This window comes from Aptenodytes patagonicus, chromosome 2 (genome assembly GCF_965638725.1).
Source record: "Aptenodytes patagonicus chromosome 2, bAptPat1.pri.cur, whole genome shotgun sequence".
NCBI lineage: Eukaryota > Metazoa > Chordata > Aves > Sphenisciformes > Spheniscidae > Aptenodytes > Aptenodytes patagonicus.
In genome coordinates this window covers 37764479-37791601 of record NC_134950.1, presented here as the reverse complement: position 1 = coordinate 37791601, position 27123 = coordinate 37764479, and the positions used below count along the sequence as shown (strand labels likewise).

At 41.8% G+C, this 27123-nt stretch overlaps 1 protein-coding gene across 1 annotated transcript in view; it reads right to left on the bottom strand.

Moving 5' to 3' along the window:
- Positions 1-2596: 2596 nt before the first annotated feature.
- SLCO5A1 (solute carrier organic anion transporter family member 5A1) overlaps positions 2597-27123 on the bottom strand; it is an 85070-nt gene continuing 60543 nt past the window's right edge. Inside the window, exons 6-9 of the mRNA XM_076329580.1 lie at positions 19129-19288; positions 15269-15510; positions 11999-12063; positions 2597-10750 (exon numbers count right to left, since the gene is read on the bottom strand). Coding sequence (XP_076185695.1) covers positions 10305-10750; positions 11999-12063; positions 15269-15510; positions 19129-19288 — 913 coding nt within the window. The 3' untranslated portion in view covers positions 2597-10304. The remainder of the gene's footprint in view (positions 10751-11998; positions 12064-15268; positions 15511-19128; positions 19289-27123) is intronic.

Sequence of the window (27123 nt, the reverse complement as noted above, 5' to 3'; positions counted from 1 at the left end):
GAGGAAAACAAATGCCTAAATCTGACTTCATAGGCAAGTGCTCCTCACAGCAGGCAAGTGGAGGCCCGAGAGGAGGACCTTCTTGGCTTTTTCTGATCTGCAAAATAATGGCAGGTGTGTCTTTTTTAAAAGGCAGTACACAGTTATCTACTTTCTGAAGAGGGCCTGGAGCTGGACAGGAATAACTTTAAGGCTTGCACATCTTTGGGAGGTGTTGTTATTTGAAATGCTTGCTCTGGGATTTGAAAGAAGGCAGCCCGTACTGCCCTCACACCCTTGGTCTGTGTGAGATGCTTTCCGAGACCTTTTACGAACTTAAAGCCTTCAAGAAAAGCAAAGGTTGGCAATGCTTCGTTTCCAGAACTTCAGACATGAGTTAGTTGCTGTTATGGGCAGGTAAATCCTCTTGGTCCTGAAGTGTTAATGCACGCAAACAGCTAAAAAAAAAAATTAAGGCTTTTGCGTAACATTTGCATTATAGCATCATTCTGGAGTTCAGGTTTATTTGACAGCTGAGTGAAGGGTTTTTCAGAGTGCAGGTCTGGGCATAGACACCCCCCACTCTCCCCACTAAAATCCCTTTAGATGCCTGCAGCTGTCTGCATTGGCAGTCATGGAAGCACAGTGGAAGAGGCTCTGTGTGGTGAAACAGTTGGGGCTGAGAAACCAAGAGCTGCAGCAACCCTCTTCAGGGAGGATTCGCTCAGGACTGGTCTTGAGGCCCGAGAACCCCATGGGCGGCTGGTGCCCACTAGGTGTGACGCTATAATAAAACTTCCTCCTTTAGTTTCAGCAAAAAACAATCCAGTCTGTGTGCTCTGACACCACTTCGCAGTGAGAACTGACGTGCAGTAAGTGGGGTACAAGCAGGAGAGTCATTTAAAAACATATGTCCCACTTGAAGGGACACAATCACAGCCTGAGCCACCTCGGAGCTGCCTGGGGTAATTTTACTCCCGCTCAGGCAGCAGATGTCAGTGCAGAGCCACACATCAGTGCCTCTCCTTGGCCCCTGCACCACCCAGCTGTGCTTCCTACCCCTGCCAAGATAGCTCATTTATTCAGTTTTCAACTAGAAAAAATACCCTGGATGTGCTGGAAATCTACTGATGATAATTTCATCCACAGCACATTCCTTGGTTTAACAGTTCTAGTCTCGGACACTGGTGACGTTCAGGGAGATCTGCAAGATGCTTTTTTGTGTGGTTATATGTATTGGAAATGAAAATGGATAAGTCTTACTTTGAACTTGGAAGTCAGAGAATCTGGACCGCATAGATTTCTCTGCCGTCCATGAAACGGTAGCTCCTCCCTGGTTGCGCACATCGGCTGAAGCTGCACCGCTGGCTGAGGACTCAAATCTGTTAGGTGCTGTGCACACCACCACAGTTTCTCTAGTCTGAAACCAAATGCACTTAGATACCTCAGAAAGACAAGCCGTGTCCTGAATCAATGCGAACTCAGCTGCCCCGTGGCAGCAAAGTTTTGTTTGGTTATTGCTGGGGTGTGGGAGCTCATAGTATTCACAGTACACCAAGCAGCGAGGACGTTTCATAGAAACAATCCATAGCTTATCCAGCCATGAAACATGCACTACAGGTCAAAATACTTTCAGTATAAAGGCTCAATAATGAAACATGTCTAGAAAAATATATTCAACTTCAACCTGCTGTTCTTTTGATCTTGAAAGACCTGTCTCTGCCTCGAGACAGAATTTCCATCCGAGGATACATCTATACTTTTAAATAAAAGTGAGTCCAGAGAGTAGAAAACTTAGCTCCAAAACCAAATTGTATGAACAAGGTCACATCCACACTGCTAGACCAGGCTGGCCCCGTCCACATTATGTAGCGCTTAACCCTGGGTCTCCCCTTGGCTCTGTGCCGATATTCCTGTGGACCCAAAATAAGCAATTTCCAATTGTTTCCATTTTTAAATGTCTGTGGTAATACAGGATCTGTGTTGCAACCACTAGAGCTCTTACGGTGTGGTACCGCGGTGTGTCCTGCAGCCCCTGCGGGGTTGCATGAGGACGTGGGGGTCCCTGACGCACACAGCCCGTGGATTTGGGTGGCTGTGGGAACCGGGGGAACCAAACCTGGCTCAGCCACTTCTGATATGTGGGAGGTCTCTGTGGCATAGCCCTTCCCCACAAACCAAATGGAGGTAGTTTGTTGGCGTGGTCCAAATCAGAGCCAAGGAGCGAACTAAGCACTAAGCAGTGTGGACATCAGGAGTCCAGTCCTTGGGTTCATGCCCTGGCCCTCTTTTATTGAGCAGTGTAGATGCACATAGACTCGTACCCTATGTATTTTTTCCAACTGTCAATATCTATTTCAAACAAATTTGTGTTTCTTAGCACATAACTAATATCAATCAAATTTAGTGCTAGAGGAAACTGTGGAATTTTACAGTTTATTTCTGCACGATCAATACTTAGTTGTGATTCGTTGGTCACTGAATTCAGTGGAAAGATTTGGTTTTGTCTGACTACGTGCTAAAAGACCAAATACTTCATCACCTGATCCAGAATGATTGCACAGCGACCCACGTACCTTTTTTGTTGCTTTTTTTTTTTGTCAGAAATAAAACACACTTGATATGCTATTTTTTATTTCCAAATATCAAGTATTCAAGAGTTTGCTTTGTAAACACATGTTTACAACAGATGCTGACAATAGATTTCATTAAATGATGTGTTACACAGCTTTAAAATTATTCTAAGCTCTGCCGAGAAATAAATATCAATTAAAAAACCCCATACAGGAGGCTAAAGTATGCAAAACAAACCGCATAAACCAATTAGTCTCTTTTTACCACAGCACAGCACCCACACACTCATACAGTCAGACATACTCTACAGATTTCCTTAATACTCTACACATTTGCTTAATAATGAGTTTTTTAAAAACTAAACAGTTACAGGCAGTGTGCCCACTCCATGCTCCTAACATACTACCCAGACTATTCTGTTGCTCTTCTGCTTAAATCGTTTGGTAGAGGTATGCACTGCAGCCAAGGGCAAAGCTCCCGTTAGCTCGACTGGGGAAAAGAGCAGGTCGTCTTTGAGGAACGTCTTCACTCAACCATGGATCACACTGACTCCAAATTCTTTTTTTTTTGGTACCAAAACTCAGTTCCGGATGATTTTGTACATTTTTTTGGTTTGTTTTGAAAATTCCCTCCATGTTTTCAAATACGGAATTTGTTAAAGAGGTAAAATTTCTGACCTATCAGTCGGAGGTGTACCTCTTAGTGCTATTTAGGATATAGATGCCTTCTCTGCATGAGCAGTCCAGGCACAATAACTCAAAATAATTACCTTTCAGAATTCAAAATGGAAGGGAAAAATTTTGTCTTCAGGATTTTAAAACCAAACCCCTCTGTTTTAAATTGTCGCTCACTTTAAAGTTGACCAGATTTGGCCTTTTTCCATTGCTAGAGCTAGAACTTGCTCTTATTCTACCCTTCTTTTTCTGGTATTCCACGGAAGAACATTAGTATTTCAGATCTGAATCCTCCATTTAATTCAAATGCTTACTAACGCTGCTTGGTTAAGGGGTCCCAGAATTTAGCCCAGTGTTTCTTGTCATTACTATAGAATTTATTTTCAGCCTCTGCTTAAGCATAGCCACTAAATAAAGTAAGACTCTACAGCAGGATGAATACATCCTACATGAGATTTCTGTGGTCTGTGTAGCTTTTACCTTAGCTGTTAGCGCTGGGCCAAATCCTGTACTGCCTCCTGAAATTACTTTCCCACAGAAGAGCTAGGCAGGAATTGGCCCACCAGGAATTACAAACACTGTCTTTGCTGGAGCTGTCCAGACTTTAAGAACAAAAAGACATGCAGTTGTATCATTGACATGCCTTGAATATGTCATTTAAGTCATAGTGAATACATCATAAAATACTTCAGTACCTATTAGCACCACAGTGTTGTTTAGTCATTTGTCCAAAGATTATCAAGCTGTCTCACCCTCCCTCGAGGTGAACAATGTTTTGGATGCTTTTTGTAGCCCTTCATGAATTCCACAGCTTTTCACCTATTCTGTATCATGAACAAAACGTTGTTACAGGATAACGTTGTGACAACTGGTCTGAGATAGAAAAAATAAGAAAATACAGTACACACAACGGATAATGTAATGATTAGAAGAGTAGAATGGAACCTGAATAAATAAGCATCTATTTCGTAACACTTGAAACCAAGAAAAGCTTGGAGCTGCTTCGAACTTGCAGAGCTACGTCTGTGTTTAAAAGGCTGTATTAAGTCAAAAGAAAATAGCTTATCTGAAGGACTGGAGGGGGGTTGCTAAAAACTACAGTTATTAACTGTAGTTAATGTAATGGATATGGCTACGGGATATGGATAGTGTTAGCTGTCCTCCTTAACTTATGTAATATATTCTGTGGAAAGGATAGGGAAAATTTCCTTCCTGAGGATCAGGTAGGCTTTCAAACCTTTGGCCACATAGTAACATGTATTAGTGATATTCAGTGTAAAGAAGATGAACCATGTGAACCCTGGCGATACCTAGCCCCCACGCTGAAGGCTCCACATCTCTACTCTGTGACAATGTTTACATGTAACTTTTTTGAATTGTTATTTGTAAAACAAGATGTTATAAGAAAAAAAGAAAGCCCAATTCTATACCAAAGAATGAATCTACCACATGATGTCGACTGTCCATCTTCTAAGCACTCTAAAGGATAAAAATGTCTATAAAATCAAGTCCAATATGTGAAGAACCCGAAATGTGTTGGTACAGGTTTAACCTACAAGGGGCAAACACTCTGTCCAAAGCAATGCCAATTCAGATTCAGCCCAGGTAAATCTCTGTTACCAGGTGTTTTAAGCCCCTGGAAAGCAACCACAGCTGGATGGTTTCAGCTGGGGGAACGCAGACACTGCAGCATGCAGCATGGCATCTCCTATGCCGTTATAAAAGACACATTATTGAGAAAACAGAAAAAGATAAACTTGTTTAGAAAGTATTTTGTCTTTGATCTCCGAAAACAGTAGTAGTAACCAGTGAACAGAGTATAAAAGCTAAACGAGCACTTGATATCACTTAATTCACACATGCTTGCTAAAGCGCCAGCTTGTTAACGTCCAACCCAAGGTACTGGCCCAGTTTTTCAGCCTCATCATCGGACTGATGAGGCTGAGAATCTGGCTGCAAAATAGCAGTAAGACACTTTGGACCTATTTATCATCAGTTTTATGTCAATATAACACTTCAAAGAGCTGTGGTATTACACACACAGAAAGTGTAGTAAGGCAGCAATAATTCAGGCATTTAGGGGGAAAACCCGCAAGAACAGTACAGAAGGTGCTGACCCCTCTCTCAGCCATGCTGTCTGGAGTTACATAGAGCAGGCAGCGCTCTGCTCTGTTTGCGTGGGAAAATTTGTCATCTGAACCTCTAGGTCCAAATTCTGTGAAAGGGCACAATCCGAACCTACAGCATTACTTGAGCAATTTCATTGGCTTCAAGGTCAGAAAGACGCCCTTATTTAATCTACCTCCCCATGTAACGCACATATTTTCAGCCAGAAATTCATAAAATAAGTGAATGGCAGGAAGAGCTAAAATGTATCTTTGAGCATGTCCACAAAATATTTTGAATTTGCATTCTATTTGAAAATGAAAGCTTTCCTCCATTGCCAGATATATAAGTAGCCACATGTGAATGCCACAGGGGAGTTCTCGAGTGCTGCTTTGTGCTATTCTGCTTACAATGATCACTGAATCCATGGGGGAAAAAAACTCAGCACGGAAATTACTCTTTGGGTAAAGGAACTCCTTTTTGAATGCAGATGGGATTCAGTCCAATACTTACAGACATGCGTTATTTTTAATTGCATTACTTAGGTGTATAAACTTACACACATATTTAAGTGTTCTGCTGGATCAGAGCCATAATGAGTGGTTAACGCTATGAATTAATAAGCTATATTTAAAAAAAAAAAGAAAACAGATTTTTGAAAACACTGCACTCAATTGTTTGTAACTAATTTAGGGCCTTTCAAACTTACATTTCTAATACCTAGGAGGAGATTTGTGCCCCTACTTCACTTACAGAACAGCAAGTTCTGAGGAACTGCATGTTACTACATGCACTTTTAAAGATACAATGGCTGGTCAAAGAACTGAAAGTTTCCAATTAAATATAAATTGCACCATAATATTCAACATGTTTCTTGCAGCTGCTCACACTGTACTGAAAGTATATAAAACGCCACCAGTTCCAAATTATACCATATTATATCCAGTATGCTCATGGGGAAGAAGGGGGACCACAACCACAGGGCTTTTGCCTAGAACTGGAAATACGGAGAGTCCCACTCTCCAGATATTCCAGCCCCCTAAAGCTCTACAAACCATCTCCTGAGGGTGCTGCACTCATAAGCACCCAAGGCCATGGCTACGCCCTTTCTGAAATTTTCCCGTTTTTGAGGAAACAAGGATGAAAGGGAGGCTAAGCAGGGACGATTACCTGTTCAGTCAAGTCCATATATCGGGGCTACTTCTCCTCTCATGTCCCTCACTCTAAATCAGGAATAAGTGGTGCAAGAGGAAATTAATCTGCCCTTGTGATGGCACTTGGTAGACTTGTAAATAATCGCCGGGTGTTGTTGCTCCGTATTATCCCTGGCTGGTTAACGGCAGGTAGATGACTTGGGTTTGCTACCGATAGCAGCCTGTGGGTGAGCAGGACCCCCGCTTTACCTTTTCTTGTACTCGCTGCTATCCAGCCTTTAGTGTTCGGGGGTAGAGAGGGAAGGTGGCAGAAATTACAAGTTAATGGAATTTTATATTTTATGGTCAAAGGATTTCACAGCAGGAAGACAGCATGGCCACCCTCACCGGGTGACAGATAAAGCTCCTTTTTTCTTCTTGTGAGTCAGTTTAGCACCACACGTTGCTCATGACTACTGCTAGGGATGCACACAACTTCTCTGGCGATTCTGCTTCCTTCAGCAATGACAACCTCAGAAAATAGTGTTTGTTCAGCAGGTCTCAGTCTGTATTTCAGTCAACGCTGACAATGTTGGAATTGACTTCTCTAGGAAGTTAATGTGTTTCCCCCGCGTGCCTTTATTGGCTTAGTTTAGTCTGTTATAGCTTACTCACAATAAAGCCTCCTTCGGGAATCAATCAAAAACTGGCCAGAGGTTGGGTTTTCTTTCTTTCAGAGAATGCTGATTTAATTAAGTGATTTTGTAGAAATATATTCATATTGTCAAAATTATCTATATCCAAAAATGCTAACAAATTTGTTTGAAAAGTAACAAATTACTTTTTGTTTTGCATATAATTTTGAGACGAAAATTAAAAGGCTATTGAAAGTACGTAAACAAGGCCTTTTCAGTATTTCCAAAGTGAACGTCTTTCCTTCTACATTCCAGTTTCTCAAACGTTTCTAAAAATGAATGTTTTTAGAAGTTGAAGTGTTAGGATTTCCTAAAAAACAGGTGATCTTCATTCCAACAAGCTCTGAATTCCCTTGAAATCAGCTCAGAAGCAGCAGCAGTTGCAGATGTGTCACTTCTATCACTCTCATTCTTTGCCATCAGTGCCAGCTCCCGACAATCCTACAAGCCTCATTTGCTCTCCCTTGTTATTCACATGGAACCAAAGTGCACACAAGGCATGAAAAAGATCAGGATAAATGGTTCATCTCCAGCCTTTTACAATTCCCTAAATGCTCTGTTTCTGAGGTATTTGAAAAGATTGTCGTTCTTCACCTCACCCCGTGATGATTAAAATGGATGGGTGATGGGCTGCAATTACACTTTGTCCTACTACTTTGCCTCGATTTTTGCCATGGCAGGAAATTCCTGGTGCAAGAAACATTTGAGACCGGAGCAAAAGGAAACATTTTTATCATCTATTCTGATCTCCTATGGCAAAAAAAAATATACCAAATACCTTTGAGCCAAGGAAATTTATTTCTCGGGATGAGAAGTGTAGAAGCTAGTATCTCAGGTGGCACATGCTGACTGAGGATGTATTCTACCTGGTGGCTGCACAAGAGAAAAAAAAATTCTCAGGCTTGACCCCAAAAAGCTATTAATATGTCCAGAATAGCAGGAGGTGATTAAAACGATATTCCTCTACGTTGTAGTTTGGGGTAGAAGCATCTGAGTTTGCAGACAGAGAGAGGAGGAATCGTTACAAGCCACATAAATGGACTGAGACATTCTGAAGTAAGCAGCCACCATTTCAAGCAGGGGAACCAGGCCCGTGGCTAGTCCCATGTGCCGGTCAAGATGAGCCAGGAGACAAGGAAGGGCAGCCGGCAAAGGAGGAGAGGGAAATCTGCTCTTCCCAGGACAACTCAATGGATGCCAAGGAGAGTACTACCTTTAATTTCAAGGACTTGGTTCCATATAATGTTTGATCACCTTACATATTATAAATTAAAAATTAAACCAGGAGTAACTCTGTTCAAAAATATGTAGAAGTTCTGCTCTTTCCCATCTATTTTCACGCAAGCTCTCTACGTGGCAAAATCCAAACCTGACTATCACTGAGTCCTCTTAAAAGACCGCTTTTAATTTCCTAAACTTCTAAGACTTTCCCTGCAGGGCAAAATACAGCTTTGACTTCCTGGTGTTCACCTGAAATCATTCTCTGCCCTTTGAGACATCATTAGTACATCATATGCATGGCACCACAAAGCCTCCAGAGCAAGAAATGAAATGCCAAGTACACTTGATTAGAAAGTCTTAGCATCTCCTGGGGAGAAAACACACTAGTAATTTGGAATAAGCAAAGGCCACATCACGTCCCGTGGGTCCACGCTTGCAGACAATTTCTATTCTTAGCTCTTCCCCTGGAAGGGCGAAGGAGAGACGACTCACCCTTTGCCATCACAGAAGCTTTCAATGAAGCTGAGAAAAGGAAAGGTGGCCACGGGTGGGACAAACCATACAACTAGGACCTCCAGGCCTGTCCCACCAGCCTGCCCAGCACTGCCCAGCACCGGGCAGCGGGAGAGGCAGAAGTGGGGCAGAAATGAGAGGGACCCAGTGTCTGAGCCGGCACCCCCTCCCCAGTTGTCCTCGGTGGCGGGGAGCACAGCACCCTGGCAGTGCCAGGAGTGGAGGGGAAAGCCTCGAACCAGGCACTGCGGCGGGCAGGCTGCTTGCAGCCCACTTGAAGGGTGTCTCTGCTCACTCCTGCAGCAGGTAGCGAGTGGCACCAACCCGAGCCCCGTGCCGCCGGCTGCGAGGGGCCCACCGGGTCCTAGGTGGCCACTCAGACACGAAATGAGGCCATCAGCTCTCCCTGGAGATTATTTCACCAAAGCTGAACTAGACTGGCACGCGTTTCTGAAGGACAGCCAAGCTCTTCCTATCAAGCTATAACTGGTTATTTTCTTCTTCAGGAAAAGTACGGATTTGGCGCTAGCAATGGCCACCCAAATAACTGTCTGTATCATTACAGAAATATGCACATATCTGCTCTGTTACGTGTGTTTGATTTCTACATCTTAATGTTATTACAAATTAATACTGAAGTTTTTTACTCCAAGCATTATACTCTCCTAGCCTGTGTACTTTGTGAAGAATGACTACATCCCATCAAATGAAAATTAATGTACATTTTCACAGGATAAAGGTATTATGACTCAACATTTGCAAACATTACCTGATTCATAACTTCTGTATGGCTTAACATGTTATTAACAGTACTTTAAACCTTATGTTCTTTTTTAATTTAATGCTTATGTCTGAAAATAGCGCCTTTCAAATTCAGTTGCAGTAATGTCTTTAAAAGCAAACTTTAAACTTAATTTGCTGCACATACAATTATCCAAATAAGTTGCATAGTTTAATTAACTTCAGTTGTGCTTTGTAGCAGAACTCACAGTAATTACTCAACTCTTAAAAATACGATTTGTGGATGTGAAGTTGACGATACATTTAAGCATCTTTGTGACGTCTAGACATCAATGATATGAGTTTTTGTCACTCTTCCACTGACTTCTGCTGTTCATAATACCTCACCCTTACACTGATATTAGATCAGAGCATGGACATTTAATGGACACATTTGAAATAATTACAAACACAATTTTTAAAACTCCATGGTCGGGAGGGGAGAAATAAGAACTTGGGTTGGTTTGAGGTATCCAGCCCTCAGGAACATACTATGGTTGTTTGCATTAAGCTTTGTTGGTTTTATCACGTGTTACATTTAGATTAAAAATAGAAGGCACAGGTGTTTTACAAGGCGCCGTAATTAGGTCAACCAACAAAACTAAATATTACATTACCAAGCCAGGGGTCTATATCTCAGCAGTGACTTCTTCCAATGCATTTTCATTTGAGGAATTTATTGCTTCTGAAAAAGGGCCGGGGTATGTCTGTGCTACGCAGTTCATTCCTTGTGCTACACTGATGTCTCCTCGGGAACTGAAGGTAGGGCAGGATATAGTCCGTGCATAGTTTTGTTGGGGTCCAGCTTGGCCAACCATCTCACTCACAGTGTTCACCGGCGAAGCCCTCCATCTCTGTCTCTGCAGTTGCTCTTCTTTACACTTAATGGAATACCAGGCCAGGAAAATAAAAAAGAATCCCACAAACTTGAGAGCAGCTGCCAACCCAAAGTAGACAAAACGAAACGAGGTGACGTCGTATTCCCAACAAGATCCTTGTACGCCACAATCCTGTTGCCAAAGCATGCACGTGGTGTCAATAACAGCCCCAAAATAAATTGGAGTGGGAATGTAAGCTGAAATAAAAATAGCAACAGAAATACTACATGTTAGCATATAGTGGAAGACTTCTAAAGAAACTATATGCCTTAGACAAACAGATGGAAGTTGAGAAGTTTTGAGATTTCTACACCGCTGTTCTTACGTGTAATGTAAAACATGGAAAAATGGTCAGCTGATCTTCCCACCAACACTACTTATCCCACACATGAAACATACCACAAATGGGAAAGAATTCAAGCAAAGAAGACAATGCAGCAGCACCTTACAACAAGTACTGCTTCAATCTGCCGTTCCCAGACAGCTCTTCTTGAGCCACATGTCCCCCAAAAGAAAATTCAATGTTGCTCTCAGGAATAAAATACAGGAGAGGAACAAAATATGACATTATCTCCAGAGCGCTACTTGCTGAACATCCGTTGCACATGAGCTGGGAAAGAGTGGGGGTTGCTGCTTTAGATTAAGGAGAAAAAGCCCCAAAGACTGCAAAATGTTTCTCTTACTGAAGATGCATGGAAGCGGTGAGACCACTAAAACTGTAAATTTTCTTTTGAACAGATCTTCCTCAGAAACAGACTTTAACTTCTAAGGCTGCTAAAAATGCAGCCAGCCCACTGAACGCGCCTGCATTCTCCAGAAATACAACAGCTTTAAGACAAGTCAGAAACATCCTTCCTCAAAGAAAACTTCCAGATGCAGTTATACGGGCTTCTCCTCTTGTTCTCTTAGCATAGTCCTTGCTTGCTCTAGTCACATGTTTTGTAGCAGCTGAACACCTGGAGTGTTCCTTCTAGGCAGGATTTTAGAAGTTCAAGAGCCTGAAAGAAACTACTTTGTGGAATAAAGACTTTTAACATGTACCCTTTTTGCATTGAAACATTTGAAATTAGACATTAAGTAACAATTGCTTATTTTAAAAATGCAAAAAGCTATTGTTATTGCTGAAAGCAATAAAAATCTGTTTCTAGAAAAGAAAAAATCCTTGTAAAATAATATTTAGTAACTATTAATTTTTAAATAAAATTTGAAACTGTAAAAATGTCTCTTTCTGGGACAAAAATGTTGTTCTAGAAGGTCAGGACCAAAAAAAAAGAAAATTAAATACATTCTCAGCTACAACGTTTTCAGAAGCTATTAATTTTAGGTTCCTAATACAATCAGTCAGGCAATTAGTTGCACATTTATGGAATTTTAGTACTTTTATGGTACATTTAAGCCGAACATGGCGAGCCTTTATGGAAACGCTGAGTAACTGTAAAACTTACCAAGAGTTCGTAATAAAACAAACTGCATTCCTAGTGCAAAGGGCCGCTCCCCATCTTCCACAGACCTAGCAGGCAAAAAGAAAACTCCTCTGAAGAAACAGCCATAACAAATAAGCATTGTGGTATGTTCTGGCTCTACCTCCTGGGTTTTTTTCTGAGCTATAAAAAATCTTTTCTAAATTTCTTCCATTTAGCTTCTAATTTCGTTAACTCTCATTTCTAGGAAAAAATATAGCCAGCACCTCCTGTCCCTGTTTAATCAAAATCTCAATCACGTCTTTTAACCTTTCTTTACCTGTGTAAGGCCTGAAGAATTTGATCTAAACTCATTAAGAAAATTTGGAGAATCCATCCAAAACGTTTACAGCTTCTCATGATAGTTTCCTATTATTTCATATAATGTCTTGCTTTATTTTCTTAATCTTTTTCAGATAAATTAGAATTAATGGAGAATTAAGTTGCTGAAAGCTGGACTCAGCTTCTGAATTTAACAGATCTCTGCGTAGCATAAGCACTTTGGAGATACTTTAGGAAAAATATCAGTAGAAACATCCAAACAGCCTCTTTAAACACTGTTCCTTTTCAACACAAGTAATACAAGATTTCTTCCATTAGTTTCAAAGGAAAAATGTCAAGCTTTCAAAAGACTAAATACAAAGTAATAATATTCCACAATGCAACTACAATTTTAGTAAAGCACAAATTTTCTTCTGATTTAAAAAATATTTTTAAGTCTTAACCTAAAGGTCTGAAATTAAGATAGGCAGCTTCTAATGACATTGAAACGTAAGATAAAAAACCACAAAAAGACTGCAGTCAAAAGGGTGCAGCTGTAAAATCAAGGTTTTGAAGTCAAGCACTCACTCCAAAATTGAGAAATCGGAGAACCAACTTGGGCCACAAATCTTGGACCGATGCGCTGTGCACAATATGTGGTTTGGGACAGTGGGTGTCACTGTTCAAGTGTGTGGGCCATCCTTTTTTTACTGAACATTAGAAAATCCTGCTGGAGACGTCCCTTATGAACCTCACTACTGTGAGGCTCACTGCAGTAGTAGTGTTCATTGATTGCAGTTTACCTTTGCATAATTGCAGTGTAATGACAATGTTTTTTTATTATTATTATTATTATTATTGTACAAGTGGAAAACCTGGAGACAGAAGGAGTAAGGTCAGAAGTCTCTGAATTATAACGGCGCTGTGCACACAGTAGTTGAGCTAAGGCTGCATGAGCAACTGCAAGTCTGACGTGCCCACTCGTGAGCGCTTGGCTTCACAGTCCTAGCAGTGATCCTTCTATCCATTTTCTAGATTTTTTGAAAAGCAAACTGGAAGACAAATTCCGCCACATGACACGGCACAGTCCTCCACGTGTCAGCAGCAGGTTCCTGCATAAACCTCAGCCGCTTGAGCTGAGAAAATGGCAGGAAGAGAGTGCTTGTCCTTGCTGGGGACGAGACACAGATGCCTGCCAGAGGGTTTCAGAGCCATGCTCATGGCTGAGCCTAAGGAGAGCAAAGACAAGTCCTGATCTGCCTCATGTTTTCTAAGGCTCCATGACCTATTACAAAGGTTTGCCATTATTATTTTTATAGGGGAATAATTATGAGCAGCAGCAGAACATCAGTAGTCTCCGAATATCAGAGTGAAGACATAAAGACAACACTACCGGGAGAAAATCCCACTTGGTTGGGAGGACCATTCTCACAGAAAGAAAAGGCCCGAGACTGGTTTAAAAAAAGCTCAGTTTGGAGAGAGATTTTACACAAAACCAGGTCAAAAGATGTCTGTATGTTAGCAATTAATGCAGCTCAAGGGAAGCAGATTTATACATCTAAACAGCTCGTGCTGAGGACCTGACATCTACACCACAAGCATTTCAGGTTTTGTAGGGCTTTTACTTCGGACCAGCTATAACCTGGTCCCAGGGACTGAATGTCCATTTGCATCTGGATTATTTTGGGTGTGCTTCTGAAAAGCATCTCAAGCCCTGGAACAGGCTTCCTAGAGAGGTGGTCGATGCCCCAATCCTGTCAGTGTTTAAGAGGCATTTGGACAATGCCCTTAATAACAGGCTTTACTTTTTGGTCAGCCCTGAATTGGTCAGGCAGTTGGATTAGATGGTCATTGTAGGTCCCTTCCAACCGAACTATTCTATTCTATTCTATTCTATTCTATTCTATTCTATTCTATTCTATTCTATTCTATTCTATTCTAATTCTATTCGATTCCATTCCATTCCATTCCGTTTCGTTTCATTCCATTCTAGTTCTTCTATCTTCCAGCTCATCTCCGTCAGACAGGAACTCACTTCTTGAACTCTGAGATCTCTCCAGCTTTAGATTCAAAACCAAATCGACATCTTTAAACCATTTTTTGTCCTTCTGTTACCAGTAGAACTGATACCTATGGGTGTGCTTTGTAAATCCTGGTAAATAATTGAGTTACCTCATTTTCCTCTAATTCTTCTTCCTCCTCTTTTAACAGCAGCAACATATATTATACAAATACAAATTTATTTTAGCAGTAGACCATATTCTGGTTTTTTCAGCTCACTTTTCTTTAAAAATCAGACTGAAGTTCACTTACAAAGGTTGTATTTCAAATGGACAAAGATGTTATAGGGAGTGATAATGCTTATCAGACCAGATGGCAGAGATGGGAAATGCCAATCCAAAAACCTGAGCACTTTTTTTTTTTTGAATGGACAAATAAATGACACTACCTTTCCTTACAAAGACTGTGTTGTTCTCTATCCCTAAATGACCATGGTGACAACAACACGACTACAGTACAGTGCTTAAAAGTTCAAAATTCTTGTGAAGAAAAAAAGGGACGATTCAAAAATGGGCATGTGGCAGGAATGAACAATTTCAAGAAAGAAGAAAGGATAATTTTTAAATGTCCTCTCTTTTTTGAACTGGGAATGAGTCAAATACTAACTTTTTTTCATTTGCATTTGAAAATTCAAACCACTGCTCTAAGAAGGTTGAAAATTTCTTCAGGAGTAATCATTTTCTTACAGGATGCTTTTACTTGTTCTCGCTTTATACCGCCTGGAAATTGCTGGGCACTTCCTGTTTCCTAAAGCGCATTATCATGCTACATATTCTAATTACAAGCACCCAATCCATGTCAGCCCTATTCTATTCACTTTTTAAGGACACATAAGCTCAATGTTTGGCTGCATTGCTCCACCCTCTTCTGACACAGACACTGGTGATAGCGGGCACAGCAAAAATACTTAAAGAACCATAACTAAGTTCTCACCTGAGTGTCACTATGATTGCTGACGGCTGGGCACACGCTGTTATAAGGGTAACAATGAAGAGGAATATCAGGAATGGGATAAGCGTGTTGCAGGTTCGATCACACTTCCCAGAAACAGCGTAGCCGTTCTCATTCAGGTAGGTTTTGACAATAACCAGCCGGAGCTGACTGCGCTGGCCCACCGTCGGCGGAGTGATCACCTGGCGACTCTGGACACAGGCACATTCTGTGTAATTTCTTACCTGAGGAGAGCGAAAAAGAACGTTTCCACAGGAAATACTCGTGCGAGGAAGACATTGCGCAGAGCCGTAGTACGACAGTCACATAGTACTTCTCAGTCAGGAATCTTCTGCCTCTAGCCTCATTACCCCAAGTACAAGCGAGGTTACCACTCCAAGTATTTTCAAAGCTGGTCGGGACTTCCCATGATGAGACTGCCTTTCCATTGCTTATGACTTCCACTGTTTAGGTTGAGTTTAGAAAAAATTTCTGGAAAATTTTTAGCAAATTATGCCGAAACAATTCAATCACTTCTGACAGGGAGGCTGGAGAAAAAGATTGTTTCTACCGTATTACAAAACCTGTGAAGAAACACTCTTTAAGCAGCACTGACAACGCCATATTCTGGAATTTGGCAGGCTGTCAGCTTTCATCTTCAGGAGGTGTCTTCTGCCATCTCAATGGAAGTCTACCCAGATTCAGCTAAAGAGCAACAAGCTGCACTTGGAGCCCAAGACGTTCCATCTGGATGTGGGTGTGGATGTGGATGGGATGTGGACAGGAGCAAAACCAGAGAATAAGGGGAAAACAGAGACTTAAACAGTGAGACTGGAGGACATGAAGGATTTCTGAATGGACAAAGAGGCTGAAGTTAGGATGAAGAGACTGAATAAAGAAGTGGCATTTCATAGGCAAAAGGACTGTGATTTGAGCAAGGTGAGGAAGAGCGAGATCAGAAATAGCCCCCTGTCACATCTATTCTACGATGTTTTCATCTACTCTAAGGTGTATGGCAGATCAGAATACTCCGGCATTAGAGGGGAAACAGGTCAGGGCTCCTGTGATGTTACAGGAAGGAGTTTTTGTTTTCAGTGTTTGCATTCATAAAACCTAGGACCACACATGCACAGAAGCTGCGTTACAAGACCGTCTTAAGGTTGCAAATTTAAGCACTTGGCCATCAGGAAATATCCAAATTAGGGTTGCTTGTCAACTTTAATGTATACCTCTGTATGTGTTCATGTTATGACATAGCCTCACTTTTTTTTCCATGGGATTTAGCTGAACATCTTAATGTATCAATTTATCCAGTATTTTACCTCCCATTTTCAAAATGTGGTGCCAGGTATTTTTTTCCTCACACTAAACATATTCCACTACAAAGACAGAATGACTCATATTTCATATGGATTTTTCTATCACACTCATCATTATAGCTTAACTCTTTCAAAAAAGGAGTAAGTTATCTTCAAAACAGTTATAAGATGAGGCACTGGTGGTGTTATCTATTTTGTAGCTAAGTAACTGAAACAGATCAAAAGTTTCAGAAATGTGGGTGGTAAATTTGAGGCAACCGGGATCCTTTTTTTTCAGAACATTTTCCATTATATAAAACTTAATATATTCTAAATGAAACTTTTTGTGCTTTCAGATACAGATTTAGGCATTCAGTGCTTCTACAAATGGCACTTCTGGTTACTGCTCATGTCCATCATCCAGAATATGAAGAATACAAAATTAATGAACAACTGGGAGAGGTTTCGTTTAAGTGACTTGCCCAACATTGCTTAGGAACGGAGGCAACGACAGACTCCAGCTTCCCAAGGCAGCACTCCACTGTCTAATATCACGAGTATTGCTTTCTTCCTACAGTCCCTCACCTTAATCTCCATATTGCTTCCAAATAGGCATCCTACAGAAAATAGTCCTCTTTACTACACAGTCTTGGTCCATCACCACAGAAACCAAGTCTGTGCACTAAATGACACAGATATGACACAACAGAAATGCCAGAGTATAGGAATGTACATATAAAATAGGTATGAACTGTACACTGGCATCCTTTTGTCCTACTTCTAATTTTTAAGTGGTTAATTTTGAAAAAAAAACTATGTTATAAACTTAAATCTGAATGTTATAGGTTAGCAACATTTTCTGTTATAGAGTGACACAAGCTTATGCTTGTTGTTTTTAAAAGTGCCCTACATAAATGATTATTTCGTGAAGAAATGTATTTTCCTACCAATGTCAGCCCTATTCTATTCACCATTAGCTACCGAGTTAAAACTTCAGGCCATCAAGGATCTTGTCTTAAATCGTAATAGGAAATAGTATGTTTCAAAATCTGTAGTGAAGAGTACGTACTCCCAAAGTACCTCCCTACTAAATGAATTATTAGTGTCGCTTTGATATCAGGTGAAATGTAGCAAAGATTAAAACTATGTCTCAATCCAGCAAAGCACAAATAAGACTTATATAGACACTGAAAGTTAACCACAGGCTCACATCACAGGCTTTTCCAACTAGGCCAAAGCAATTTTCTATTAAAAAACAGCAAGATACTCTAAAAAACAAACCTATAAAGGAAATTAATCTGTTCTAAGTGGAATCTATGTACGAACCTTCATTTTCAGACCCTTATCCAGTCAAATCTCAGAAAGAGCAGCGCTGGACCTAACATCCTCCTGCTTCACAGGCTGGCTCAGGACTGCAAATCAGGAGACTGATACATTATAAATAAGCTTCCTGGAAAGTACAATTAAGTCCTGAGAAAATCAATGTTTACATTACTTTCTGTCTTTCTTCATTATCCTTTTTTAAAATACAGTTCCGTAACAGAAGAATTTAAGTGTTTGTCTTATGTATGAAACGAGCACAGCTATAATGCTCTGTTGATATTAAGGTGAGATCCTACCTTTCAACTGTTTTCTTGTGCTCAGTCCTGGAAACTGCCAAATTTCTATGGTATGAATTTACCAGCAGGATGCCCTTCCCCAGTCCAGCATAACTGGAAGACTGGGCTGTTAACAAGCAACGTATTTCCAAAAAAGAAAGTCGATTATTAACATCCTTCAAGTTCTGGTTACTTGAGTTCAACAAGGAACACTTAGCCTGGAGGATGTTTAGAGAAGGACTACGAGAATGGTTAAACTATTTTACAAGAGCAGAATACACAGGCAGTCTTTATCTAGCCATGCAAACAACAGACCTATCAATACAGTGGTGCAGGTGCAACAGCTACTTATGCAAAATGACAAGGCTGACACAAACACCAAGGGCTTTAAACAGGCCGTAACTAAATTTAAACAGGAGTTTAAAACACTTCCAACTACCTGAGGAGTTAAGTTCTTCCTTCCATTTGAAGAGGGAGCCAAAAAAAACCCCACACCTGCTCTCAAGAGTAAGACTGATGAGCTTGTGGAAAAGACAGTATGACATGGCTGCCTATGTTAGCAGAAAGCTGAATTAGATGACACTGACTCAAGGTCCCCTCTCTGAGCCCTGCAGGAACAGCAGACACGCAGGACACTGCCATCGGAGACTTCAGAGTCTTTACTGGAAACACCAGCCCTCCCCACCCCGTGGCACTTTGGACTCACTCGGCTGGAGGATTCACTTGGTACAAATGAACTTGTGCCTCAAATTTGTACATAACTGAAAGGAAGCGGGGTGGGACCATGGAATAGTAGCATTACCAGCCTTTCAAAACATGGAAAGACTCATGCACGAGTCAGCTGCAGAGCAACTTCTCTGAAGCTTAGAGAGGGATGCTTGTGCTAGAAACAGAGCATTTTTCAATCTGCATCAGTCCCGAGGGACTACTCGCGGGTTGTATGTGGGCGGGTGGGTGAAGCACTTACCCCTGTGCTATGGTTTCCACCATTGATGCAGCCAGCTAGGCAAGGATTAAAATATGTTATTCCATCTGATCCACAGACAGGCTCGTACTCATGAATCTTACATCCACAGTTAACATTACAGCTCCCAGTCAGATTCCTGTGGGCCATGGCAAGAGTGGGACTGAAGAAAGGAAAAAGAACATGCTAGTAGAGCAAGCACAGATATCCTGCTGTTCAGAGGGAGAAAACATCCTACTCATCAACTCTGGAACGGAGAGTTGATTATCAGAGAAAGACTGCATTAACTCTAGGTTATGTACATGATTTAAACAATATAGAAGAACACCCAAGGCATCCCTGCCATCAGCTAAAAACACAATACAAAAATAATACCAAAGTTTAAAACCTGTATCTTATTTTCCTAGGTAATAGTTGTATTTTTCCCCTGTTTTTTTCCTTTAAGAGTTAAGACACCACTATTTTATGTCTATCCTAACTGCAGCAATTTGTTGTCGACTACTAGTGAAGGGCCTAGTGACGAGATGTAAGCATTATGTGAACTAATAGGCATCTCTTCCCACGTACCAACAACTGCTCAGAAAACAATGCTAACTGCTCAGAAAACAATGCTTGTATTATTTATATGTATATGTGAAATCTACAGGAATCTCTAGATCTGGAGGAGTGCTGTGCTCTTACTAAATGTCTGTAAAAGAACTACTACTCCGCTTCCCTGGACCGTTCCCCAAAATCTTGCCCCCCAACTTTCTAGGTTCTCCCCAGAAGCGTTTGGCAGTATGCTCAGAAGGAACTAAAGGGAATTTCAAAGCTGAAGGACATGCACACACCAAAAAGCAGGCTCTTCACTACCTATCACTGCTGGTCCAAACAGGTGGTTGAACAGATCTCAACTGCATCAACTCTTCACTGGCAAGCACCATGCCAGCCTGGGCACATCCTCACCATGGGATGAATGAGCAAAGGGACCTCAACCAAGGCAGCAGCTCATGGCACTCATCTGAGCTCAGTGGCTTGTGTAACAAGGCCCAAACGAAGCACTGCACTGAGACAGCTACAGGTCTCTGCAGATGCACCCTCTCCTCCAGCTAACACCTCTGCATGGCACGTCTGGCCCTGCCTGGAGAGAGCAGGTCATTCGGAAGCAGTTTTGATCTCCCCAGATGGCACTGCCGTGGGTGCTGGGGGTCCCAAAGCAAGATAAACTCCTAAGACAGAACGAATACCTGGTATCCTGAGCTGCCAAGGGGCAGCCAGGACGAACCACTGAGTGCCAGTATGCAACTTGTGGCTGGAATTAAGATTTTATAAACATATAATCCCACTGTGGCTCTACTTTACCATATCAGTTGTACCATTGCAGCTCAATCCAGAAGTGACAAAGGCCTTAGTAATAGCAGAGTCCATATCTGTAAGATCACAGACTCTTCATCAGAAGATGATGGGGAAAAAAACCCAATCACTGATCAAATGGTGCTTTTTGCTATCAGTAGAAAGAAATCAACTCTGGTTACAAGTGACCGCTAGCTGTCACCATCACAGGTTTTGACTCAGGTTGACTAAGTCACACAGTCACCAAATTAACTAGCTCCTGCCTTACCAACCATATCACTTCAACCCTGCCCAAAACAACTCTCAGATCACTTGAAAATGCCCAGCTTTGGGCACAAACCCTGGAGGAGACACCCAGCTACTCCCTGCGCTGAAGGAAAGCCCAAGGTGACACTGAACTTTTAACATTCCTGAGTAGGGTCAGGGCTTGGAGTATAAACCAAAGGAGGAAAAGTGTTAGCAGGCACAAAGGCAACCTCACTGAAAGAATAGTAAAAGCCCCTACATAACTGTATATACAAATTCTGATTATAGAGAAACAGAGACAGTTAAAATGAAAGAGTTAAAGAAAGAGAAAATGGATACTAGTTTGTTAGCAAATTAAAAACAGACTGGCATAACTGGACCCAGCGTATATAGAGCTAATATCAGAGGATGTAAGGTGTCAATCTCTATTATCTAGAAGCTCCTTATCAATGAGGAAGTAGTTGATGATCATACATTTTTCTGACAAATAACTGGTCTGAAAAGCATTTACTTTTAATGGGCATATTTTCTTGAAAACCACAGACTAGTTTATAAAGAGGTACTATACTACCTTTGGCCCTTTCAGTTAATGGGATTGCTCAGATGAGTTTTGTAGCATTGCTTTTTTACCCTGGCTGGCTAAAGACTAATTGAAAACTTATTTTTGTATGTGTACATTTTCTGTGAAAACCTTTAGAAACACAAGAAAACGGCTGTTGAGACCACGGTTGTCTCTTCACCAGTATCCTGTCTCTAACAGTAGCCATTAAGAAGGTGACTAGGGAAGAGCAAGAACAGGGCAAGTAACTTCCCCCAGAAAAATAATCTCTCAGCCTCTAATGAGTCTCAGACCAAAATATTTTCTAAGTCTGATGTGGTTTTTTAGGTAACAAAGCCCAGTTTTTTTCCCGTACTTCTCCCACTGAGATAAGATTTTTTGCATCTACAATATACAACAGCAAGGATTTTTTGACAGTCCACAGCCTGTTACACAAGCTGTTGTTTGTTTTGAAACTGGCTCTTACTAGCTTTATCTGACAGCCCCCACTTCTACTACTTTGCTTGTAAATTCTGAACACATGAAGGCTCCTGAAAAAATAAACTTAAGGGGTTCCTATGGCCAATATGAAAATATTTTCAAGCTCTAGTGAAATCTTGTAGTTGCAATTAAATAAACCACATCTAATATTAACTAGTCTAATCTAATCACATCTCGTATTACCTGAAGGCGTTATGCCAGAAGGTACCTGAAGGTATAGGCATAAAGTATTACCTTTTATCCACGCTATTACTGAACTTGCTAGCTCAGGTACCAAAAAGAAAATAACTGTTCCACTTAGATATATATGCAGACATGCCTTGAAATGAAAGTTATTTTCTGTTGTCATTATGCAGCCAAATTATAACAAGCATGAACTTTTAAATGACCCATATTATATCTACACCTATTTTTACCACACTTGCCATGCTCTCTGTCTTGTTTCAGCTTGCTAAATTAATTTAATAAGTGGAAAAGCAAGAGTCTGCAGTGTGGTTTATTGCTGGTTCAATTTTCTGCATCTCATTTGGAATTTCATCTGGGTTTAAAATACTGCCAGCAACATGAATGCATTAAGCCAATGGAAAAGTTACCTGAATGACCTTATTCATAGCAATCTATTTCCAAGTGATAGGGTTGGCTGAGGCTAGGGACCCTAGCTCTTATTTCCTAAATACCTTTCTGTCTAAAGAAATCACGGTTCCTGAATTCTGCACCCCCGCTCCCTCTTCACTGCATAAGGCAATACCAAGCCACTGAAAACTGAAAAGCAGCTGATATCAACGTTTTCACCTGAAACTTCTCCTGTTACTTAGGAAAACCCCCATTTTATTATGGTTTCAGGAACTGCAATCGATCGTTTCCTGTGATGCTTAAATAGCTTTCTTTTTCTGGGGTTTACTCTTAAATGTAAGTCTTACTTTCTGTCATAGCTGGACTCTAGGCTTGTAAATGCTACTTTGTGTCTCAAAGTACCCAAATGTAAGGCACTGCAATATTCAGTATTGCAATACACAAGTTTTTCTGAAGATAGACGGCCAGTTTCAAACCACGTACTTTACGGGTTGTAATTTGCAATACCTAAACCTGAAAGTTTTCGGTCCTTCCAGGTGCCAAAGTCAGAAAGGCAGGTTCTGTAACGAATCAAGACAGCTGCCACTTCTAAGATCTCCAAAAATTCAGAACATGGAAGCGATGGCCTGACCTCCCTCCTGTGACTTTTTGGCTGGCACCCTGGCCAGGGAAGGTGAGATGGGAGCAGAGAGTGATGGCAAGACCGGATAAGAATTGGGTCCAGATGCAATGATCACAATGATCCGTCCAGTGATCACACAGCAAGTCCAAGAGAAAGGAGGGGCAGGCCCTCGCTTCCAGCTTTCTTCACAACAGCTCTTATCAGTGACAGAGCTGACCCTGGACTCAGCCAGCTGAACTCATTAACTCAGGTGACCAAGCTCCTAGAAGTTGGGGGGACACGTTCTGCACCCTGACACTGTATAGGAATATCGGTGCCCACTGCAGACAGCTCAGTGAGCTCCTACACACGGAGCAAAAAGCTGCCCCTTTGTGCTGATAGCCTTCTCCAGAAACACTGTACTTCATGGATTTATAATAGATCTCTTCCAAAGTGGAGGAGGAAGCTTCCTCTTCTTCATCAGCTCTACAGTTGCCCGAGGTGAGAACACTGGGGTTCCAGGTCCTCCTCAACCTGAAAGGGTTCAAACTTACATCTCCTTGATGATGTTCTTATCAGCAAGCTCCAGAATGGCATCTCTTTCCATCCTTCCTGCTGAAGCTGAACGTGATCCCAATCCTGTCCATGTCTCCTCATCAATAACTCTTTAGTGCCATCTACAAGCAAAACCTGGAGCAGGGACAAGGACTAAAGACATTTCTTCCAAGGGAAATCTCCTTTCAGAAGGTTTTAAAGTTAGGTTCCTCTCTTGCGTACTCTTTTTTTTTCTTCTGCATCTCTATACATTCCTCATTTTTTCTCCTTTCTCTTCCCTTATGTCCACCATCCATTTGTGCAGTGGTTATGGTGCCCTTGGGGACATCAGGGGTTCAGAGTCAGATTCTCTCTGACTAAATAGCTGGGTAGAGGCTACCATGCATAAGGTGAGCAATTTTTGTAGCAACCAATTTCCTGACTTCCTAGCAAAAACACATTATCAGGCGGTTCTTATCGTCTCCACAATAACTGTTAAACATAGTGGCCAATACTAATAAAGTGGGTATCAACAGGAAACACACATACATCCCTTGTGGATTTGGACATATTTCAAATGCTTCCTTCCCATCTTTGAGTCACAGCAGCTTAAACACCTGCACCTACCTGGCTCCCTAGCATAGGATCTTCTCAAACCACACAAGAGTCTATGCTTGGTCACTTGGAGAACTCTGGCCAAAATACAAACAATAGCTTATTTCACTTCAGTAGTCCTTGAGAATAGGTAACTAATCGCTGAGATTGAAGAGTCCAAAATATGCTTAATCTGGGTTTTTGAAAGAATTCACATATTTCAAACATGTCCCAAAGTCCTTCTTCAGTCAATGCACTCCTCTACCTTCTCCACAGTGGTCACAATGGCAGACATCTAGTTTAGCTCAGAAGACAGGGCCAGGTCTGTCACCTGCATGGTTTTGGGACTCTTCATAGCTAGAGTCCATGGTAGCTGAACAGTGAAGAAAGGTGGTGCTTTGAGAATGCAGTTTGGGATAATTTTTTATCCCGTGGGTTTTATTATGGTGGTACCAGAACCCTTTGGTGTGTCATTACCTTATTTTGAAAGGTTACTTTGAATACTCCAAGTGCCACCTTTCACCAGTGTTTCATACACTGCAAGATGCTGTGGCTTATGGCTACAGTCGCTCCGGCCTTGATCCACAGAGGGGCACAGCTTCTGGATCCTCTCTCGAGAGGTTGGATCTGCCTAGCTCCATGACACAAGGCTGTCCCTCCTTCCTCTTACTACCTGATACTTTTAAACTAGCTGATGTTTTTTTCACAAATGGAAGCAAAAAGTGTCCTCCATTGCATCGTTTATCCAGTAGTCCACTGATTAGATATGAAAACCCAACTTCCAAAGAATGCTGAAGTAATCCATGAATGGATGAATGCGATAAAGATGAGAGGTTGCAGGAGCGAAATTTAAAGGCCTTTTCCAGAGACTAGAATGTATGTATGAAAATCCCCAACTCCGGGAGGAGACTGTGCCCTTTGCCTTCTCACACCTGAGTGGTAAGCAGAGCTGCAGGCACCATCCTATCTCTGCCTGTGGTCCATGTGCAGTCCAGTCCAGAAGACCTGAATTTCTGAGAACAAATACCAGTTTGACCCCTGCAGAATCTACAAAACCAGATGGAGCTAAGCACTGAGCTCTGTTGGGGCATGAGTATCTGCACATGCGCCGTAAGCAAAAATCTTGCCGTGGGAATTATGTTGGTATGCACAACCTCTCCACACCAGGCATTGCAGCGTAATATTGAATTAACTGTGCTGCCTTGTTTGCCCTGCTCTCAGTATTGCTCAATGGTGCCACAGAGAGGCCACTGCTGTTTAAAACCAGCTCAAGTATCTCTGCTCTAAGCAGATCAGTAGATATCCAGGGAATTTTAGCACCTCCTCAGCCAGGCAGGAGCTGAACAGGAATCTGAATTGGGTTTGTGGCTGCATCCCCGAGAACCTGTACACATGCTCACAGACTGCCGGGGTTGCAGAGCCTCACAAGGGCTGCTGTTTGCTTGCCTTCACATCTGTAATGTCTGGGCAGGACCGCTGTAAAGATAAACAGCTAGCATCAGACTTACTGCATCCCAGCTACCCCACAGACCACAAGGGATGTTCTTCTGCTCCCGTCTTTTATACCCGAACAGATCAGAGACTCGGCTCAGGAGCCACTCTACACAGAGCAACTGTCAGCCGTGTCATCCATCACCTCACCTCCTGTCATTAGTGACACTAAGCAGTACAACTGCTGCTTAGTGGCTTTCCCTTGGCTCATTTTTCATGTATTTATACACCACTATTTGCTTTTGCTGAATATGCTTGTCTTTCCAGCTGGGCACTTTTGCAGCTGAACAAATGTTACAAAGTCGCTTTTAAATATTTATTGACCGTCTACTGATCACACAAATCAGGTTCACAAATTTAGCTCTTGGAGCTATGTTACACTTTATGGTCTAGTTGGATGTTAACCAAAGCCTTTCTGAGTGTTTTCTTTCTTGCGCCGCAAACAAACAAGGCACAGTTTTAGAAACAAGTTGCAGCTTGAGCAGGAAATTAAATATCCAGGACTGATATCGGTTCTGTCGCCTTCTCAGCTATCAGCTGAAACTTGTCTTATTATATCACGCTGGATTCCAGAAAGCAATACGCAGCAACACATCATATAGCAACAGGCAGACTTTTCCAGTAATCTCTCAACAGAACCTTTTCTCTGATGGAAAATACCAAATCATCAAAACATTCCTCGGTAACATACTGATTTCAGCAGCACATTGACAGAAGTTTTTCACACCAACAGGAGAGGCAGCATTTTTGGAGTTTCACAAGCTCCTCGGCAGCCTGCTGAGCCGGATGTCCCAGATGCCTGAATACTTGGGGTAAGCAGTGGCTCCCCAGCCTGCCTGGGAGACCCTCGTGCCCATGTCCCGGCTGCCAGCAGGGCTCTGCCACCCTGCACACGGACAGCTCTGGGGCCAGCCTAGGCTGCAGGGAAAGGCACAGCTCGGGTTGCCCTCTCCAATCTCTCCCACCCTGTGAAACGCATTCTTCTGACCTCTTATCCCTCCATCACGTAAAACCCTTCTCAGCAGCAGATGGGTCGTGTTGCTCCACAGGCAGGAGAGCCTGCTCCCCTGCTCGCTCCGCTTATGTAGCTAACTCGCTTCAGCTGCACTGCTAAACATTACCATGACACAGAGGTTAGGAAATCAGCTTAAAAATAAAGGTGAATGAAATCAGGCATGCAAGAAATGAGAAGCATGAAACTGGAAACTGAACTGAGACCACTGTGAAAATTTAATCTCAGGGGCATTTTTTTGTTTTCCCCAGAAGCAGCCTTAAGTTTACAGATACGCAAAGCAAACATGCTCTAATTAATAGCAAGCTACTGCAAGCTGTGTCTCTCCAGCTTTCATCACCTTTTGTACCTCAGCAAATCACTGTAAGGTTTATTTGGCGGATTTTTTTTGCTGTTTACAGCAAATGCCTTGCACGCAGAGATTTTTTTTTTCATCCTTTCAAGAACATGTGATACACAAAATCATCTATTAACTCCGTTTCCAAAAGCTCATTATCAGACAGTTGTTAGAGGTTCATGCTTTCATCTTTATTACCTCCACTGTTCACTCATTGTTCACTCTTCTTTCAATGATGG